The sequence below is a fragment of the Lepidochelys kempii genome, chromosome 6, assembly GCF_965140265.1.
Source record: "Lepidochelys kempii isolate rLepKem1 chromosome 6, rLepKem1.hap2, whole genome shotgun sequence".
Classification (NCBI taxonomy): domain Eukaryota; kingdom Metazoa; phylum Chordata; order Testudines; family Cheloniidae; genus Lepidochelys; species Lepidochelys kempii.
The window spans coordinates 122,808,980-122,830,520 of record NC_133261.1 but is presented as its reverse complement, the minus strand read 5'-3'; the positions used below and the strand labels follow the sequence as shown (position 1 = coordinate 122,830,520).

Genomic DNA, 21,541 nt, shown 5'->3' with positions numbered 1-21,541 from the left:
TGTGCAGTGTTCTGATGCCGTCTTGGTGCAAGTTCCTCTCATTAGCACATATGTGTGTGTGCACGTGCTTCTAACAACCTTTTCTTGCCAACTTCTGTGACTGGGACCTGCCTCTGGCTCACAGCCCAGCTTTGCTTAACACTGCCTGGAAGTACTTTGGTTCAGGCTTCAGGCCTCAGACTGGGCCTCTGATACAAGAGTTTGTTTCAGGGCCTCCTCTTACTACAGTCGAATATAAGAATATACTTAAAAGAATTTTTCTTTCATTGGAACAAGAAATTAACTGGCTCAATTCTCTAGATTAACTGGCTAGAACTCTGGCTAGTTCTGTTAAGGAAGTGACTGTGTTCATTGATTAAAACTAGCACACTGAAAGGCGAAAAAAGTTACTTCTGGCAATTACCAAAGAAGAAAGAATGTTTCCAGTTAAAATAGTTAATAATGCATATTTAGTATCACTTATCCTTGTGATGTAAGATAGCTTCCATATAACATCAGAAGTTTGTTTCCTATTCAAGTTTTTTGTGGACTAGATCCTATCAAGGTATTAAATGATTGATAGAAAGACTCTTAGTAAATGAAAATAAAAATACTGTGAGCATATGCTTACTGGAAATGCTGCTTAAAATGCTCTAACTGTATTGAATCAATAATTTAAAAGATGTGGCTTCTACAATAATATAAATATACAATATTTAGCTTTAGACAAGCACTGAAAATATAAGAAGATAATATAGACCAATCACCTATGATTTTCTCTAACTTGATCACCTTCCAGCATGCTGCAAAAGCTATTTTTATTTGACAGGGTTTTTGGGGAAGGTTGTGCGCCAGGAGAGAAGAGGGAGAGGAAGGTTTTTTTTTATGCTGCTTTGACTTGTTGGATGGCAAAGTTAACCTGTTAACTCAGCCAACCAGCAGCATTAAATAATATGTAGGTAATGTTATCTGTATGTGACTATGTAATGCTTCCAGGTGGTTGCCATTATGTTGCTATAAGTTTAATTATTAGGGCACCTCTAATGGGTTTTGATTGTTGTTTGATAATAAATACATTATAACAGAAGGATTTATATTTGGAGTACAAAAATGTGATGCTACCAGAAAGAGCACCTACGTCGCTTAATAATAAAACAATAAGCCCATAACAGTTAAGGCCCCCTTCCCCAAAACTCACCAGCTATCCCCACTGCTTTTCTTTGCCCCTTTGGAAATTCCAGCAGTCTTGCAGCATGCTCTGAAGGCTAACAAATCTAGAGAGACAAGGTCGGTGAGGTAATATCTGTTATTGGACCAACTTATGTTGATGAGCGAGACAAGCATTCAAATTTACATAAAGTTCTTCATCAGGCCCAGACCTGAAGTAGAGCTCTGTGTAAGCTCGAAAGCTTGTGTCTCTCACCAATAGAAGTTGGTCCAGTAACAGATATTACATCACCCACTTTGTCCCTCTGATATCCTGGAACCAACACAGCTACAACAACACTGCATACAAATCTGGATCCTGTCAGACCAAGGAGTGCAATTTCCAGAGTTGAGGATCCCTCATGGAAAATGCCTTGTGAGCACCTCTGTCTCTTTTAAACCATGGGACTATCAACTCAGGTAGTTCCACTTACCACAACTGCCATAGTTAGCTAGGGAGGGTGATATTTCATGTGTTCAGGGACTACAGGCCTTTTCGATCTAAACAAATTCCTTTAAAATGCACCTGGAAGTTAATGAAAAGCTAGAACTCTGATATTGGAATCCCATAATTGTAAACAGAATGGTGATTCTGTTGATACCAAACAATGTTTTAAATTTATAAATATGTGATAACTCTCAAATGCAAAACTTCACATTGGCCTCAAATCTGTCTTCTGTACAAGAAAAATAAATATACTTCAGTGCACAGCATGCACTGCATAACCTCCCCTGCCCTGGACATGACTATGCTTGATTAACAGATTGCGTTTCTGTCTTAGGGACGGAGGAGACTTGCTCGCGATGCAATAACTACTAAAAAAGAAACTGAAGAGGATAAAATGCAGGACAAATTAAAAGATAGCAACAAAGAAAATAAAGATGTAGAGGAAACACTTGAGAATGCAGAGAAGAAAGAAAATGAGACACCAGTCGGGAGAAAGAACACACCAAAGCAAAAAGAGAAGAAAATGAAAAAACAAGAGGAATCTGATAAAGAATCTGATGAAGAGGAAGAGAGAAGGCAAGAGAGGTACATATTAACTTACATCCGCTCTTTAAGAGAATGGCTGTGTGGTGGTACAGTGGCACTCTGTATAAGCTGAGTACAAGGGAGGTTTAGGATTCCATTCCAGGAGATCAGATGTGAATCAGGTCCATAATTTTCACATACACGCGCTCCCCATTACAATTTTCCCCTCCTTGTCCATCTCCAAAATAGCAGAGACCTACTGTACCGGAGGAAGGATTCGTTCCTGGGAGATGGCAGGTAGTATTTCTACTGTTATCTTCCTCCAAGGGTTCGGTCAGGGAGGGCAGCATTCTAGTTTTGGGGGCCATACAGGAGTTTCTCTTGAGGATGCTTCCCAGGAGAAGTATTGAATCAGAGCATCCCTGGATGCTCTAGCTCTGTTCTCATCCCAGCCCCACTTCTGGGATGCTTTAGCCAAGAGTGTCGCCACCCTCCTCAGTTGCACACAATATTCACTGCTGTACTACTTCTCTGGATGGACTTCTGTCACTGCGGGCTTGGATTATATTGGTATTTGTGCACAGTACTACACGCAAGCACCAGCTAGGATTGGCTAGGTGTTGTGTTAAGTGTTGTACAACCATGTAGTGATAAATGGTTTTCCACACTCTGTCTTGTCTATTTATATTGTATGATTTGGGGTAGAAAGTGGATGTAACATATAAGCAAAGTGGCTAATGATGGTTGGCAGATGTCCAGCTTGTGCGTGTTTCTGTTTTTATTTAAATGTATTTTAGAGGGCTGGAGGGGATGAATTAATAAGAGCATAGGAGAAAGGAAGGGAAAGGGGGGTTAAAAATGAAAAGGGGAGATGGATTGAAGAGGCAGGGAAGGAGAGAGAGCAACATGGAGGGCAAGGAGAGAGTGGCAGGCAACAGAACAATGTGGAAGAATGAGGAGATGTTGGAGTAAAGAGACAGCTAGTAAAAATAGCATCCACAGTACAAACTGAGAGGCAGAATTGGTTTAAATCACTGCTGTCCAGGGGTTGTGAAAACAGGCTAAGCCTCTCTCTTCCCACCTTGCTAGTTCTGACTACCCCCTCACTCCGTTCAGGGATTGGTTTTGCTCATTGTGACATAATTCACTTGTGCACTTGGGGCATAAGCTGAGAGTGAATCAAGCCTGATGACTTTGTTTCAAACAACTGGAGAATGTGTTGACTGCATCATCTCCATATCATTTCCATATGAGGAGAGATTAATAAGACTGGGACTTTTCAGCTTGGAAAAGAGATGACTATGGGTGGATATGATAGAGGTCTATAAAATCATGACTGGAGTGGAGAAAATAAATAAGGATGTGTTATTTACTCGTCTTAACACAAGAACTAAGGGTCACCCAATGATATTAATAGGCAGCAGGTTTAAAACAAACAAACAAGAAGTATTTCTTCACACAACGCACAATCAACCTGTTGAACTCTTTGCCAGAGGATGTTGTGAAGGCCTAGACTATATAACAGAGTTTAAAAAAGAACTAGATAAATTCCTGGAGGATAGGTCAATAGTTATTAACCCAGGATTGGCAGGGATGGTGTCAATAGCCTCTGTTTGCTAAAACCTGGGAATGAGTGACAGGGAATGGGACCACTGTTCTCTTTATTCCCTCTGAAGCACCTGGCATTGGCCACTGTCGGAAGACAGGATACTGGGCTAGATGGACCTTTGATCTGACCTAATCTGGCCATTCTGATGTTCTCATTTTGATGCACTCCTGGAAAAAACAGTGACTTCAAAGAAGGCTGCGCTTTCAGTCAAAAGAAAGATCTTGTAGAATAACACAGCAAGCAAAAATTCCATTCAAATATAGATACAGCGTGGGTGTACAGTAGGTTGCATAGGTGTATTACATATATCTACGGTCTCTTAGTCTTGGCCATCATCTTTCCTTCTAGTGTAAACTGTTATTGCTGCAAGATAGGTTATAGTCAGAGATGAACTAACATTTATCTTTTGTACAAAGCAAAGTGTGCATTTTCTGTCTATTTTGTCTACTTTTAGTTCTAGGTTTTGCTTCTGTTCCAAATAATTTGTTTAAAAGGCCATGTAAATATGTAGATCAGATGAGACACTGGTTATTGAAAAGACATTTTTCAGGCACCTAGTCCTTATTATTATGGATCTTTCCTTAAGTTAAATGGTAGATATAATTTAAAAAAGAGGCTGTTAAGAATTTTTATCATGGTTAAAGGCATTTATTGTAACTTTGTGTTTACCACTATTTGCTTCAGTGGAACTGATTAGATAGCCACAAAAGAGCCATTACATTGATAGTGCAAACATTTCATATAACTTGAAAGCAAATTGTGAAAGGTGGAAAAATTTAAAATAGCACATCAGAAGCAAATATTAAGAATTAAAGTTAGTGTCTCCTTGCTCAGCACCTCCTGTTTCACTTGAGCCTCAAAGCAGTGAGTTAATGTAATATATTTTGTCCATCTTCTTTCTGTGATCTCCATATGTTTCAGATGATAAACATTAAAGCTTTCAGATAGTTTTGCACATAATAAATCATGTTAAAATGTGATTTGTGAATAAACCTGATGCATCATTTTTAACACTTCTAGCTTATGCAAAACAGAGTGGAGGTGTATGACTTGAATAAGCTATGACCAATCCCTTTTTTTATACATTGCACTTCATGAATCAAGGAACTCCCGAGTACAAACTTTTCTCTTCTCCTTCTGCTGATTAGAAAGGGAATATTTAACTAAGCTTTGGAAATTTTAGGTCTGATTTTAATTAAATAATCAGTGGGCATTATAAATATACCTTGCTACAGGGAGGAAATTGAAAACAAAGGAGAATCAGAAGGGGAGGAAGATGAGGAGGACACAGAGCCCTGTCTAACGGGAACCAAAGTGAAAGTAAAATATGGACGTGGAAAAACTCAGAAAATTTATGAAGCCAGTATTAAAAGCACAGAAATTGATGATGGAGAGGTTTTATATTTAGTACATTACTATGGCTGGAATGTAAGGTAAGAAGGAGAAATTACCGTTTTAACTTCATTTTAGTTTACTAAAAAAAAGTAAGGTTTCAGAGTAGCAGCCGTGTTAGTCTGTATTCGCAAAAAGAAAAGGAGTACTTGTGGCACCTTAGAGATAACAAATTTGTCTCTAAGGTGCCACAAGTACTCCTTTTCTTTTTTAAAAAAAATGTAGCATTCATAGATTTTATTTTATTTTTTATTTTTTTTTTGCTTTTTAAGAGAAAATGTCATCAAAGGGGGAAGAGTAATGGGTCTCTTGGCCCTGCAGTGAATTAGTATTGCACAATAGGGTCAGATCCTGCTAAAACTTTTTTTCATGTGAGTACCTTCACTCACATATGAGTAATCCTATTGAAGCCAATGGAATTATGCATGTGTGTAAGTGTTTGTTTGCAGGATTTTGGTCCATCTCATCATAAAACTGTGAGTAGTACTGTTATATTAAATTGGAGTTCTTGTGGGAATAAATCCGAAGCCTGGTAATAATTGTCAGCAAGATCAGACCTTTGGCGAATATAGCGTTAATCTCGAAGGTGCCACAAGTACTCCTTTTCTTTTTGAGCTATGATAGTGACATTTAAATTACTAAGGCCTTTTAAGAAAGTAGAGTTGTGCTTCCAGATGTCACCGTGAGTATTAGAAATTGTATTGCATTTAGTATTAGGGTAGCTTTTACAGTTATTGGTTTATTAAACTTTGAAATTTCAGCAACAAAAAATATGCTGGCAGTTGAACACTCGCTATAATTAAAGAAGATATATGTTTTAAAAAATTCACGGTGGGAGCAGGGTGGGGAAGCTGAACTGTAAGGAAGTGTAGAAAAAATCCACTGAACACTTACGTTGTATTCCAAAAGAGTGCATTCCTTATATTTAATACCTGCTGTGTAATGGCATTTCTTTATTTTTATAAACAATGCGACTGTGCTAATGCCACAAAACTCAAATATATTTTAAAATGTATTTTCCTTGTACATTAAAATTTGAGACTTGCCATCTCATTGAATTCCTGAGAAATCTAAACAGACTTCCTTGAATGACATTATGACATAACGTAGGTTTGAAAGAAACCTTTTTTCCAAACTTCTATTCACATCCCACATAATTAATAATAATGCAGGAGAATTTCATAGGCACAAATGGCAGATAAGCACCTAACTCCATTTATGCCTTTGACAGTCTTCCCTAATGCTTAGTGTCTTTTGCCAGACGATTTGAAAACTCTTTAAAAACACAGGTAAGTATGATTATTTTATAACAGTGTTATAAATGGGGAAACTGAGGCGTGGAGAGATTAAAACTGAATTTCCTAAGGTCACATGAAGTTGATGGAAGAGTCTGTAATTGACCCCAGGTCACCTGACTTCCAGTGCTTTGCTGGCAGGAGACCAGGAAGGTCTGCACCTTCAGATTTCCTCAGGATCTTAGGAAGGTAATTGCAATAGAACATAGCGCTAAATACGTTTTAAAACATCAGATACTTGATATGTTGCTAAAAGGGGGTTGGGGATCTATTTTGAATTGTTATTAATGTCTTTGCAATTCAGCTTTGAACCATCAATTTACAATAAAACAGTTTTTAATGGGAGTAGTAACAGTGTGCTGTGTTTTGCCTTTAGATACGATGAATGGGTGAAAGCTGATCGGATTATCTGGCCTTTGGACAAAGGAGGACCAAAGAGAAAACAAAAGAAAAAAGCAAAAGTAATATTTGTAGATCAGTAAACTTCTTGTAATAGTTTGTAAGAGCTTAATGACTCTCTCTGCTCCTAAGAATGAGTTTATTTTGCTGTTCACTCCCTAGCCTCTCCCCTTAATGTGTAGCCCAAACAGGGTGAAGCAGTGATGTACATTCATAGAATGCCCAATTTTGTGTCTTCAGAGTAAAGAAGACCAGGAAAAGGATGAAAAGAAGGATGAGGAGAAACAGAAATCAAAACGTGGCCGCCCCCCTCTGAAATCTACTCTTCTGTCAAACATGTCTTGCAGTTTATCCAAAACACCTAATAGTGAAGGTAAAGCAGGAGCCAGAAGTACACGGAGCAATATGTCAGATTGCTCATCATTACCAAATGGAACAGAAGGTACACCTGATGCAGGCATGTGAGACACTTAGGTGCTCATACATAGGAGAAATGTATGTAAATACTAATAATGTAACCCCACACGTTAGTATGAAACGTTTAATAAACATATTGCTGTATTGTAAGTCAACAGTTTTGAAGTCCTGTGCAGTCAGTCAGTTTACTAGCTATATAACAAATTTTATTCTATATAAATTAATTAGTTTTGATTTTGATTTTTAGGAACACCTCGCAGGCAGACGAGACGTAGCTCAGGAATGTTTGATTCTGATAGAGGATCAAACGGTGAGTGATCGCTGTCCTGTGTTTTGATTTTCATTCCTTTTTGAAAAAGCAATTTTAACCCCCCCTTTTTTCCTGCGAATTTTAATGCTGTTGAAAGAACTAAATTGACACCAGTGGAGGAAAAAAATTCTCTATTTCCTCCCCAAGCAGTTAGGGAAAGGGCAGCTTACCCCATGTTCTTGCATCAGTCTGCTTCAATCCTAATCCAGAGATAAAATTGTGGCCATTACTATGGTTACTCAATCTTCAGTCTCACAGCTCATGCATCCGGCAGGGAGGCTAGTTAAGTACAAATGGTGGCAGTGTTGTTTGATGATAAGAACCCTTGTCTAGTATGAACTGAATCAAAGCCACCAACTCATTTCATATAGGTCCTGCACAACTATCAGGCACCATCTTATTACTTGCAATCTATATGGCTTCTGATTGAAACCACTGATTTAGCAATGAAATGGCTATAACCCTGTTAACAGTCTTCTGAGCCATCCATTCCTTTTTGAGGTGAGGTGACTGGGAAGATTCAAGCTATAAGGAGACCTGTTAAAACTATCCTGTCCTCCTGAACTCTGATTTATGTGTGGCTTTTTGATTTCTAAACCTCCCTCTCCCCCCGCTAAAAAAAGAGAGTTTACACCAGTGCTACCATACTTCCATAGAGATCTAAAGTGACACTCAGAAAAACTGTAGCAAAAATACGTTGAATAATGCAACATATTTGGATTTTTTTTTTTTTGAGTTGATGCAAAACCAAAACTCTTGATTTCCCTCCCCCCCCCCCCCCCCCATAAAGTGATTTTTGACACTATATCTGTGTGGGTTATTGAATAGCATCTGCATAGCAAATATAAAAAATTGTGCTTTAACAATGACCTGATGTGTTGTTTTTTAATCTTATTTTTTGGCAGATTCTGGTTCATCTGACAGTGAAGCTGATGAGACTTCTGATAAGAGTATGAATGAAGAATTTTCTGCAGAAATTTCAGATATGGAAAAAAATGAAAAACTAATTGATGAGAAACCCACTGAAGAAAACCCAAAGATCCCACATGTATTGATGAAAGAAAATGACAGGACTCAAGTGCAGCCTCTAGAAACTTTAAAACTGGAAGTTGAAGAAAGTGAACAAATAGTTCAGATTTTTGGAAACAAAGCTGAACAAGTGGAAGAAATTAAAAAAGAGACTGAAAAATCACCTAAGGGGAAGGGAAGAAGGAGCAAGACAAGAGACCCCTCTTTAGAGAATGTGAAGGTTTTGCCAGAAAGCCAAGAAGAGGGAACAAATGAAACCCGCATAGAATCTGAAAGATCAGACATTTCTTCCTCAGACAATAAAGAGTTTTCCACCACTACTGAAAATGAAACAGATCCCTGTACAAAAGATAAGAAGCTTTTGAAAAGGAAAACGTTGGAACAGACATCGCCTGAGAAAAAGGTACGACGAGAGTGTGAGATGGAAGTGCCAAATATTGTGTCTGAGGAGAGGACCAATGAATGTATTGGGATGGAGGAATGTAAAGACTTTCATGATGAAGAGTCACTCAGAACTGAAAATGAGGAAATGCCGTCTTTAGTAGCAGAGTCAGATCAACATGTTCAAGAGCTGACGAATGAAAACTTTGAATGTACATCTGAGGAAAATGAGCATATTCCGTTAAAAGACGAGGACGACACTATGCCTCAGATTGGACCTGAAACTCTACTTTGCCATGAAGTGGACTTGGATGACTTTGATGAAAAGGAAAAGAGCAGTAGTGAGGATGCAGTAGCAGAAAAGCCAGATCCCAACTCTTTGACCTCAAATCCATCTGCCTTAATCCCTGCAGTCCAGCCTAACTTCTCTGTAGCCTCGCCCCTTGGTCTAAGTCAGGATGAATCTCACAGTATAAAAAGTGAAAGCGATGTAACTATTGAAGTGGACAGTGTGGCAGAAGAATCTCAAGAAGGTCTCTGTGAAAGCGAGTCTGCTAATGGATTTGAAGCCAGTACCACTTCAAGCAATTGTAGTATAGCAGTACAAGACAGAGATACTGGAGAGAAGGGTAAGTGTTTCCCATGTGAAAAGCCAATCTCTATTTTGACAATTCCTGAAACCATTGTAAATCCTGTTTTGCTTTGCTAAGGACTATTGGCTCAAAAGTGGCATTTGGCGTCTTCTAATACTAATTTTCAGTTCAATCTATTTGTTTTAAAAAGGGTATATTGAAGGCAGAAATATTTGAAGCACGTTTTTTCTTTTCCTTCAGGTCAAAAAAGGCCAAGCGATGGCAATAGTGGGATACTGGCAAAGAAACAAAAACGTACTCCAAAGCGATCAAGTGCTGTAGCCAAAAATGAAAAGAATGGAACAGGTACATTTGGAAGTGAATTTTTGTGCTGTATCCATAACAAGTGTGTAGTAATCCATCCTTTTGATATTTATCCCCATTGTACATGTGTAGGGGTTTTCTTGCCAGGGTCTTTAATTAGTGTTGACTGGACCACTGACTATATATCTAGTAGAATATACCAGCTATTCAGTAATCACAATATCTGGCAGTCTCATGACTGTTACCGTCATCATTTTCATCTCTCTTTACAAGGCAGCTGTATGTGAGAAGATACCAAATATTTTACAGTTATGTGTTATGTGTTCAGCTCAGTTATCGTTTTTGTCCCTATGCTTGCTGAATAGAAGCACTTCCTTGAAAAATCATGTCCAAGCGCTTCTAAGGCTAGAAAGATACATTAATTATAACTTACAAGAAAAAATACATAGAGTGCAATGAGGTAAGTACGATACCTTTTAGAGACAGGACTTTTATGTGTGGTTGACGTGCTCAGATATGTAACCTTCTTAAATCAGCTGCAGAAAGTCTGGATTTAGTCTTCTATACCCCCTTATAAGTAGTGATGACCTCAGATAGCTAAAGGAATTGAATCAAATAGTTCAACAGAGTCAGTGCCAACAATGGCATTGTTAAGATTTATGTCAAATAAATATTTTGGGTTCCCACAGTAACTGCAACAAATATTGTTCATAGGCTGTTAAATAATGCCTAATATGTGCAGAGTGACAGGGTGAAGATTTCTGTGGGAACTGTAACTTAAAATTTCCTGAGACTTGTATATTTGAAATGAGAACCTTTTATTTTGGCACTATTGTAAGAAGTCTTGCATTGTTTTTGTTTTTACAAAATAAATCTAACTATACACTGAGGTACAGGATCACACTGCATGACCATGTGAATATGGTACTGTAGAACCTCAATTACAAACATCTCAGGAATGGAGGTTGTTCATAACTCTGAAATGTTCGTAACTGAAAAAATGTTGTTGTTCTTTCAAAAGTTTCCAACTGAACATTGATACAGACTAACATGGCTGCTACTCTGAAACCTGTTAATAAGCTTTGAAATTTTACTATGCAGAAGAAAAACGCTGCTTTTAACCATCTGAATTTAAATGAAACAAGCACAGAAACAGTTTCCTTACCTTGTCAAATCTTATTTTTTAAACATTCCCTTTATTGTTTTAGTAGTTTACATTTAACACAGTATTGTACTGTATTTGCTTTTTTTGTCTCTGCTGCTGCATGATTGTGTACTTCCAGTTCCAAATGACGTGTGGCTGACTGATCAGTTCGTAACTCTGGTGTTTGTAACTGAGGTTCTTCTGTATCAGAGATGTATACTCTTTACTGAAATGATCGTACATTGTTCACATCTATAGGTAATTAGTGCATTTGCACTCTGAAAAGTGACTCTAAGGTCTTGTCTACACTGAAATAACTAAATGTGTTTTTAAGTCACACCTGCTTTTTTGGCAGCAAACACATTTATTTTGGAATAAATGTCTATTTTTTTTTGTTTTTGTTTTTGTTTTATTGTTTTTATAGGTAAAAAATCTACTTTGGCAAGGGCTGACTCAGCCCCTAACTGCTCCCACCGTGGGTTAGAGAGAGCACTGGTGCACCTGCAGATTCAGCTCATAGTGTACCTAACAAAATTAGAAAATTTTAAATGGGGTTGTCAATCTGAAAGAATTTGGAATCCACAAAGGGAGCTGGGTCTTTTGAGTAAGGAAGCACAATTTTACCTTTCATTTTTCTGACCACAACCACAGTTTATGTAACGTAGATTATAGGGTTAGAAGAATACCAAAATTATAGGTATACTTGTCTTCTGTCAATTGTCTGTCTGTCTTCTAATCAAAATTAATTTGTGTTATTACAGGACAAAGCAGTGATAGTGAAGATCTTCCTGTCATGGACAGTTCAAGTAAATGTACTCCAGTAAAACACATAAATGTGTCCAAACCACAGAAGCTTGCGCGATCCCCTGCAAGAGTAATTTCCCCTCACATCAAAGATGGAGAAAAGGATAAACATAGAGAGAAACATCACCACAATGCTTCCCCGAGAGTGTATAAATGGAGTTTCCAACTCAGTAAGAATTTTTTAAATTGCGTTAAATATTTAAATCAGAGTTCAAAATTATATTAGTACAATATCCAGAACTTGCTATATTCAGTTCCAAAAAGGCACCTGGCATGAATGCTCATTATCATTGTAAAGCCAGGTTTATTGGTATAATGTTATTTATTTCTGTGCTTCGCTTTCACGCTATAAAAGTCCTTTTAAAAATGGTATGATTTAAATTATCATCTTGCTTTCCCCCCCATTTAATTTCCAGCATGTGGTTAGCAGCTTATTACTTCAAGAATATCTAGACTGTGAAACTAATAAGTTATGTAATTTAAAAATAGTCTGGAATTCTAGTTTTCAGATGGCATAATCCAGACATTCATCTCTAATTCTGGAATTGCTGGATTATTGGCTGCAAAAATTCAGATTGGGATTGAAGAGTTGAGTTGGAAGAGCAAGATGACTCACAAAATTATTGTGTAGGGGGAGGACAGAGCAGTTCTTTTGTTTTGTTTTTAAATTTCATGATATTGAAACCTGAAACTCTGGGAGTCTGAGACAAATATTTTAGAACCAATAATCTTTTCCTCCACAACCATTAGTGCAGGACTAATGATCAATCAAGGGAAAAAATTGTTGATCCATTTAAATAAAGTATAATATATAAGTATATCATAGCTGTCCCTTTTATAAGGAGCACAATTCTTACTAATCTACCATAATTAAAACACCTTGGATTAAATGGAATTTAATAAGAACCTTTGTATTTTGAAGGGGGGAAATGTGGGTTTTGGCTATCTGTCTTGTATGTAACCCTACTTAGTATAGCATTGTGGAAGTGCATTATTGGTTTGCATGTGATGTTTCAGTTATCGTTTCTTAAAATCACCATCGTAAAGTAACTTTCCCCCCCACTCTTAAGATGAACTAGACAACATGAACAGCACTGAGAGAATCTCCTTTCTACAAGAAAAACTACAGGAAATCCGAAAATATTACATGTCCCTGAAGTCAGAAGTAGCAACAATAGACAGAAGAAGAAAACGATTAAAAAAGAAAGACAGAGAAGGTAACTTTCCAATTTGCTTTACACTCAGACCTCCTTCTCATGAGATGTCTGTTTTAAATATGTAAACCCCAAAACGTTTAATTTAAGTGACAACATTTTCGACAGCCATTATTTTAACTTTTTGGAAAAAACAGGTACTATACGAAGTTTAACTTGTCTTCTATCCATTCAGGATAAATTTAGAATCTACAGCATGGTTTGCTTTTCAAAATTCATACATATAATAAAATAAATTCTTGAATATGTAAAATTTCACTTTAAAAAGACATGGATCTGGACTTCGTATTGTACCCTGGATCTGGGTTTTCACAAGTAGCATAACAGATTGTCTTGTTCCTTTATGATTTAAGCCACAGAAAGGATGATGTTAGTTATCCAGCTTGTGTGAACATAAGAGAAAAATAATCTGGACCAGTTTCATAAAGCTTTTTGTAGTAAAAGTAAATCTTATTTTTAATCCGGTAATATTTACTCATCTCCATGGTATCTGAGCACAGTATAGAAACATACAGAAACTAGAGTAGTTCTCTAAAATATTAAGGCTTTGAACCTACTAGTCGATACATGAGGAATCCACTTGTATTTTTCTATAACAGGACTTTGAGAGGTCTTCCTATACTGCTACTTCTCCTCCATGCCTATTTTAAATAAATAAATAAATAAATAAATGAAGGTAATGCTCATTAAAATGAGCAACTAGTAAGGACACTATGTTAAGCCAGGGATAATGGGTGCAGGTACGATGTAAGCTTCTACACACAACTCTGTCGACGTACGTCAAACTTGACAGGCCTCACTTGGGCTCTATTAAGTTGTTTTGTGTGTGTACAGACACTAAGTCTGATACCTAAGCGGGCCTCCAGTGTGAAGGATAATTTGACAGTGTGGTGCTGATGTCCTGCTTTATGTATTTACAGTGTCTCATACAGGAGCATCCATGTCATCTGCTTCATCAGACACTGGGATGAGTCCATCATCGTCTTCTCCTCCCCAGAATGTGCTTGCTGTAGAATGCAGGTGATACATATTTCTCTGCCTTGTCAGCAGTTTGCTGCCATGGACATAAATCCTGAAATATAACCACAAAAAGCACTCAACTGGTTTGACATTGCCAAGTACATTCTGTACACTCTTCCACTGCTGGACTGTATCTTTTTCCTCCCTCCGGTTTTTTATTTTATTTTATTTTTACTGTTGAGAAATTAAGCTCATTGGTAACTGAAGGTTTGTAGGCACCGTCTGACATGTTTGTCATCGTGTTTATTGTTTTTTTGTTAATACAGAGAAAGGGCACTTATCAGATTTGAAAAGTTATGTCCAATGAAGCATTCAGGTGTTCTAGGAAATCATAGAAAAGCAAGTGCATCAAACAGACATCAGAATATTATCAAACAGAATCAAGTTACTGCTGCACTTTCACCCAGCTTGTATGCTAACCCTTGGTGAGTAGTTCCTCTTTGTGGAAGCACTTGCTATACAGAACTGCCAAAGTATGTGTTCAGCAATGTGCCCAGTTTTAAAGATGTAAATGGGACAAAATAAATTGTGAAAGGAAGTGTAGTTGACTGAAAACTACAGTTGTAATAAGTCTTCCACTTTTTATAGGATTTTTGAGCACACGATTATGCAAATATTTTAATGTTTATTAATGTTTACAGTGGAATTGTGAATAAGTTTTCAGTGGACTATCTTATCCCTTGACAAAAATATTTTGTCTTTTTTCTATGTAATTTCAGAGTTTTTATTTTGTTACAAAAAGACGAAAAATGAAATATATAACAACAATGAAGTTATTTAACAAGATTTCTAAAGCTGAATTTTTTTGTGTAAAATAAGGTATCTTGCAACTTGTTAAATATATTTATTCAGACATTGGATGTTGTATTTTTATGTATTTTTTAAAATATTAATAAAATTGGAAAAAAATTCTAGGTTAGTTCACTCTTTTGAAAAAACATACCTATCAGTTGTAGCTCTTACAGGAGGTTTTATCCAGTAACCGTGCCTGTATGTGCATTGGGTCTGTCTATTCTTCCACAATGTAGAACTGTAATCGGGCATCTGGATTAAACTATAACCTTGTTTGGAAACTTTGGCAGTCCTAGTACTTACATTGTTTTGAGGAACAAATTTTATTGGGTTGCCCTTAAGATGCTTTGTCACAGTTTTTATGTTTGCTATACTGCCGAATGAATTTATATCTCCCAAAGTTGAGATGCAACAATAAAGTAAAGCAACTGTGTATACTTTGTCTGTGGATTGTCCCACGGGCTGATGCAGTTTGTAAATAACTCTTCCAAAACCATGTATTTAAAACAGTTTGCATATACATTATGTATAAAAGTGATTTTTTTATCAATTTTTTATTCATGTTTGTACATTGAAAGGGGTTTTAACCCCTCTTTCTGTGTTTAAAATGCTGTAGAGTAATAACATAGATGCTCTAGACTGTATATCAGGATATTATGGTTCACACAGCAGAAAGTCAGAGCGAAACACTAGTGATGGGGGTAGCATTACTACGATTGATGTTTCTTGAAACTTCATTTTACCACATTTGTCAACTTGTGATTCCAATTCCTTCCATTTTCGCAGAGAATTAAAGAAAAAGTACTCTTGTAAAATGCACTTTTCTGTCTTTTCTTAAACAAAGCAGAACTATTTCAATGTAAGATAAAATGGAGTTAATTAGAGAGCATTAATAAAGGCCATGTTTTAAACATAGCCTTTATACTTTTTTATTTAAATGATTGCTCTTGTAAATCTACTGACATCCTAAACAATAGAAAAATCAAACTTTAAGTGTTGTAAAAAAATGTTCAGAGCTAACTTTCACTGTTAATTTTATATTAAATATAAATAATAAATAAAAATAATACTCATTTATTAAGGAAAATAACATGGGTCACATTTTCTCAAATTGACTTCCATGCTTAATATTTGCAGAAGTAAATCTTAAATATTGAGTGTAAATAATTCCATGTATTGCTCTTGGATAAATTTACATCTTGTGCAAATATTTAGCTTGTCTAAATACTACCACCATTTCTCTAGAACAGCTAGAAAGATTTTGATATAAATCACCATTTCAAATGTTGTGGATGAGCCTCTAACATTCTGTACTATAGCATAGTTGTTCAAAATGAACAACTTGACTGCTTCCACTTCGCCTTTGACTGGTTAATGTATGGTCGGGAAACTGTGAAAAGGTGCGTAAGGCAGCCATTCAGTGCTTGAATATTAATTAGGAATTTGGGTTTTGCAGACTAAAAAGCAGTTAAAAGAAAGAGGGCTTTTCTTCTTTTCCTTTTACTGTTTACCACTGGTTCTATCTCCTGCATGTATTGCTCTTCTAGTCTGCCTCCTAGGAGAGAGGTATATCATTTGGTTAGACTCCCCAAACACCTGTTTCGGTAGATGTTTAAAGTTTTCTATCTGGATTTTTTTTTTTGTCTTTAAGGCTACTAAATGTTCAATAGGGAACAATCTTGTAACAGCAGGGAGATGGACAAGATGACCTAGTAGGCCTTTCATTTCCAACTTTGAGTACAATTCCTTTCTCCTCCTTCGAAAACAATTCTTAAATATCTTTCATTGCCTTAAATAAATCTGGTGAAGAAGACACAGATTATGGCTGGTATTAAAATAACTATCTAAGCAGTTTTGATACAGCCAATAATGATGCTTTACTTCCTGGTTGTGCTAGCAGATTTTTTGGCAGGGTTATTCTTCCCTTCTCATCTCTCCCACTGTCATCCCAAAACTATATACTTCATTTGGAAAGTATATCAGGAGAGAAGATTTTGTCAAATTCTGCTTTTTTACATCAGTTGAAGCTCCATTTCAATTGATAGAATTGCATTACTCTTAACAGCAGAATTTGCACCCCTTATGTAGCTGAGCTACCAACAAGAGCCACTGAAGAACAAGTAGGCACATTAGAAAACTGCTGTTGTGATGTAAGGTAGCTCTAGGAACTGAAGATTGATTTGGTGTAAATCTGAAAGATTGAAAATGTTATAGGAACGTGAATTTGAACCAATATTCAAAGCAGCAGGTTTGTTTCTCTCTTTAAATAGGTGGCTCCTTTCTTCTTCTGACAGCTAGTTAATATTCTGTTTCACTAATGTAATCAAAAACACTTAAATTTCTCAAGACCTTTAAAGGGACTTACTGTAGAGAAAGACTCTGTGCTTCTGTTTTTGTTTCCACACAAATGTTGTAGGAGCTATTTCATGTTCTAGCATTAATGATTTTAAAAAATAGTTAAAAATGTAAGTTTATCAACATCCTGTTAAATCTTTTTCCTGTATTTCCCTTCCCACTACCAGTGTTTGTCCAAGATATCTGACAGTAGCTATCTCTTACCTAACCAATCTGAATAGAGCAGTGATGTCCAGAATAGTGACAAATGGCGATTTCACAAGCACTGAATTGTCAGTGCATAAAGTGAGGAGGTGGCCTAGACAAAAGAGAAAGTTACACCCACTTACTTAGTAATTAAAAATGAAAGGAAATTGTGTTAAGGGTAATTAAGAGCGCACATTTCAGCAAAATATATTATCTTTAAAGGGCCAATGTCTAGGGAAACTTTTTAAAGAACAACTGCAGAGCAGCAAAGCTGATGTCACTTCTTTACAATAGTGGCATTAGTACTTATGATATGTTCCATTTGAGGATCTTGAAGTGTTTTAGATAGATTGATGAATTAAGCCACCCAACAGGCAATATCTTTATTTGATACATGAGGAAAATTGAAGAGCAGAGTGGTTACCAGGGTGTTATATTATCAAAGATGACTTTGGCAGAACCAGAAAGAGACTGCTGGTACGGAGTCCTGTGTCTTTACCACAGAACTATCTGGCCTTCTACTCTGGTTTCTCTTACTCAGCATGATGTTTGTCTTTGGAATGCAAATTAAACTTCAGTTACATGATTCCGTCGAGTATAATATGTTCGTTCACCTTCTGTCCCTGTAAACAAGAAGAATACTCTTTCTCTCTTGGGTTTATGTGGAGACTGACTGAATGACTTTTTTTGGGTGACATTTATTGGAATCTGCTGCCTACAGTGATGTCTTCAATTAATATTGAACAGAAATGCTTGCTTAGTGTAGTCTAGGCCCTTTACAGAAAATCCCACATAGTATGAACAAAAAGTCCTCTGAGATATGTGCAGTTTCCATCCTGCTATGGCCAAGTAGTTTATTCCCCCTCTTACAGCCTATGGAATGAGCAATGGAATTGTCATATCTGTTCAGATCTTAAAAGGTTCACGGACCAGTAGACCAGGGCCATTCATGCACTGAAAATGGTTTCTCTTTTCCCTTTTCCTAAGTTGCATGTGTTTTCAAGCAAACTGAATGTAGCATGTGCTACCAAAGCTTCCCTTTTTGGACAGCTTTTTCATGCTACAGAAACATAAGAGGGCAGGCCACCATGAACTAATTCAATGGATTCCTGGGTGGTTCATGGAGATGGGGAAGACACTTTGGTCCATTGAGCCAATTTGGTGAGATAACAATGGAATGCTAAACAGCTCCAGATAACACTGAATTTTACCACTTTGTTTCTGCCTTTTAAGTGTGTGAACAGGACATATCTAGCTATTTGTTGTACCATGTAACTGTTTTACAGATTCCATGCATTGAGAATTTGTTTGCTTAGCTCTTTTAAGCTTGCAATTTTTTAAAATTACCTGCAATAGTAGTCCCTTAAAATGCTAGATAAGGACTGTTTTTTAAAGATGCAGGGAGCATGCAACAATCAAACTTTCATGAAGCATATGAGGATGACCCAGCTGACCCACGAACATTCAAGGATTTCCATTCTTCAAATACAGGTATTTTAAAATTAGCTCACATTCCCCAGTATTTATCAAGCCATTGTGCTCATACTGAGAAATAATATATTTACTTTATTGGTGAAATTTTACAAATACCATTATGTTTTCTTCTTCACCATTGATGTCTGAGGATGTATCTTAAAAGGATATGTATTAAATTTCCTAACAGTTCTCTATGAGGAGTACTAAATTTAAACATTCATATGGTCACTTCTGAATATTGATGTATTGATACGTATGTTAATTTTTGAAAATTTAGCAACACCCACACTTCCATGAGCCCTTACTTACTAGTCTCAATGTCTCCTTTAATTTAATTTTCCCAGGTTTCCTTGCTTCATACCCTTGGCCTGAAAATATCTGGCTTTTTATTTTTAACTTTGACACTGGTGTGCTGGTACAGTGGAAGATGTATATCAAATGTTGTGTTTTTCTTTGAGTATATGTCCCTGTGCATGTTTAACCGTGGGATGTGTGTGCATCTGTGTACTCTTGATTGAAGACTGTGAAGTAGCGCTTATGGGCCCACACCTGTGCAAAACAACACTTCATGCTCTGAATGAGGGGATAGAGGTGATTTGTTTCTTAGCTATTGACTTTGTTTATTGTATTTTATTTTGTTTGTGCTCTCTGGAGTGGGGGTTTCGTCCTTCTTCTGGAGCTCTGTGCCAGAGCACAATTTGTTATGCCTAAGACCCCAGGGTTTAAGAACTTGGTCTAGACCCTCTCCACTACACAAGGAATCTAAGAGACTGGAATTACTGGGCAGATTGAGTTATTTGTCAGCTGCTCTTCAGTTGTGTATAGTTAACTATCAGGCCTTGATGATGAAATACAGCTTTACCACATATTCAAAATGTACGCACTTTTATTGAACATCTACCACAAAATCAGACAAGAGAGACCAGTCTCAGTCCATCATGGAGGGGCAGGCAATCCTTGACCTCAGGAACTTAAAACTACTATGTTCTAGCATAACACTTCAGAATGGTGATATTAGCTACCTTTCTCTCATCCTCGGATCCAGAATACTGGTTTGTTGCCCTCTACCTATAAGCTGACTACTTTCATGTAGCCATCCACCCATTGCACAAGTGCTTCCTGTGCTTTGTAATAGGAACAAACCCCTAGTGATGGAGAGTTCTTTCCTTTGGGCTCTCTACAGCTCTGAGAGTGTTTTACAAAGCTACTTTCATCAGTAGGGTGGAGGTGTCTCGGTATTCCCATATTTGGATGACTTGTTTTGATAAATCCCTGATCAACCAGAGGTTCAGTCAGCTACAACCAAGGCGTTAGCATTGTTCCAAACACTAGGACTTTGTATCAATCACAACAAATCTATACTAACTCCAGTACAAAGGACAAACTTCATAGGAACCATTTTGGACTTCACATCAGCAAGAGCCTACCTACCCTTGAGCAATGGTCTCAAGTTGCAGTGGGGGAAGTCTAGGTTGGATATTAGGAAAAACTATTTCAGTAGGAGGGTGGTGAAGCACTGGAATGGGTTACCTAGGGAGATGGTGGAATCTCCATCCTTAAAGGTTTTTAAGGCCTGGCTTGACAAAGCCCTGGCTGGGATGAGTTAGTTGGTATTGGTCCTGCTTTGAGCAGGGGGTTGGACTAGATGATCTCCTGAGGTCTCTTTCAACCCTAATCTTCTATGATTCTGTCAAGGGAGAGATTTTCCACCCTATCTGGCCTAATCTCTGCGCTGTAGTTAAACCCACAAACAACCAGGAGGGCTTTTCTTCAGCTTTTGGGTCACATGTCTGCCTCCACAATTGTGACTTCCTATGCGAGACTACTCCTTGGATGTCTCCAGATGGGGTATAAATATATACTGTTCTTAACCACAATAGACACAAACCCTCCAAATGGGTCATGGTGCCTCAAAGGTGTTGGGTGCACTTATGTGGTGGAAGAACCCACAAAGGGTCTGTATAGCAACCCCATTCTTGCATCCCACACCATCACAGAGCCTCATAACGGACACGTCTTTGTTAGAATGGGGAGCTCACTTGCAGTGAAATACAGCTCAGGGCAAAAGGTCTGCAAGAATCACTGCTTCACATCAATATTCTGGAGCTGAGAACAGTTTTTTACGCTTGCCAATACATCCTCCGTGCCATTCAAGCCACTCAGAGGAATGCTAGAGAACAGGACAGCAGTGCATTACATTAACCGCCAAGATAGAGGCAAGATCCCAGTCCTTGTGTGCAGAGTCACTAAGACTCTGGAACTGGTGTTTTTCCCATTCAATAAACATATTCGCTGTCCTACCAGACTCAGATACAAGTGCAGGACTCCCCGAGCAGACACTTCTGGCAAGACCATGAATGGGAGCTCAAAGACTCTTTTGCAACATCTGCCAGACCTGGGGTCTACCACAAGTAGATTTCTTTGCCACCCCAAACAACTCCAAAGGTCCCCTGTTTTGCTCCAGTGGAAGTTATGGTCTCAGTTTGCTGGGATGTGCTGATAGCTCCATGGCCTCGTGCCCTGCTTTATGTGTATCCATCGCTTCCATTAATCCTCAAGACTCTTCTCAAGCTCAGCAAAGAGAGGGCAAAAGCTATTATAGCACCAGCCGGGCCAAGATGGGTGTGCTATTCAAATTTCATCCACTTCTCAGAGGTGGCACCC

The 21,541-nt window shown here is 37.5% G+C and overlaps 1 protein-coding gene across 7 annotated transcripts in view; it reads left to right on the top strand.

Annotated features, from left to right (window-relative positions):
* ARID4A (AT-rich interaction domain 4A) overlaps window positions 1-17,792 on the top strand; it is a 65,237-nt gene extending 47,445 nt beyond the window's left edge. For 2 of the 7 annotated variants that reach the window (XM_073349982.1, XM_073349987.1), the window contains 11 exons: window positions 1,968-2,218; window positions 5,003-5,200; window positions 6,831-6,915; window positions 7,094-7,295; window positions 7,518-7,580; window positions 8,486-9,619; window positions 9,824-9,928; window positions 11,792-12,004; window positions 12,905-13,051; window positions 13,969-14,068; window positions 14,335-17,792. In XM_073349982.1, coding sequence (XP_073206083.1) covers window positions 1,968-2,218; window positions 5,003-5,200; window positions 6,831-6,915; window positions 7,094-7,295; window positions 7,518-7,580; window positions 8,486-9,619; window positions 9,824-9,928; window positions 11,792-12,004; window positions 12,905-13,051; window positions 13,969-14,068; window positions 14,335-14,497 — 2,661 coding nt within the window. In that variant the 3' untranslated portion in view covers window positions 14,498-17,792. Of the gene's footprint in view, window positions 1-1,967; window positions 2,219-5,002; window positions 5,201-6,830; window positions 6,916-7,093; window positions 7,296-7,517; window positions 7,581-8,485; window positions 9,620-9,823; window positions 9,929-11,169; window positions 11,289-11,791; window positions 12,005-12,904; window positions 13,052-13,968; window positions 14,069-14,334 lie in introns of those variants that run through there. The other 5 variants (XM_073349985.1, XM_073349988.1, XM_073349986.1 and 2 more) reach the window with 5 other exon arrangements.
* The last annotated feature ends 3,749 nt before the right edge of the window (window positions 17,793-21,541 follow it).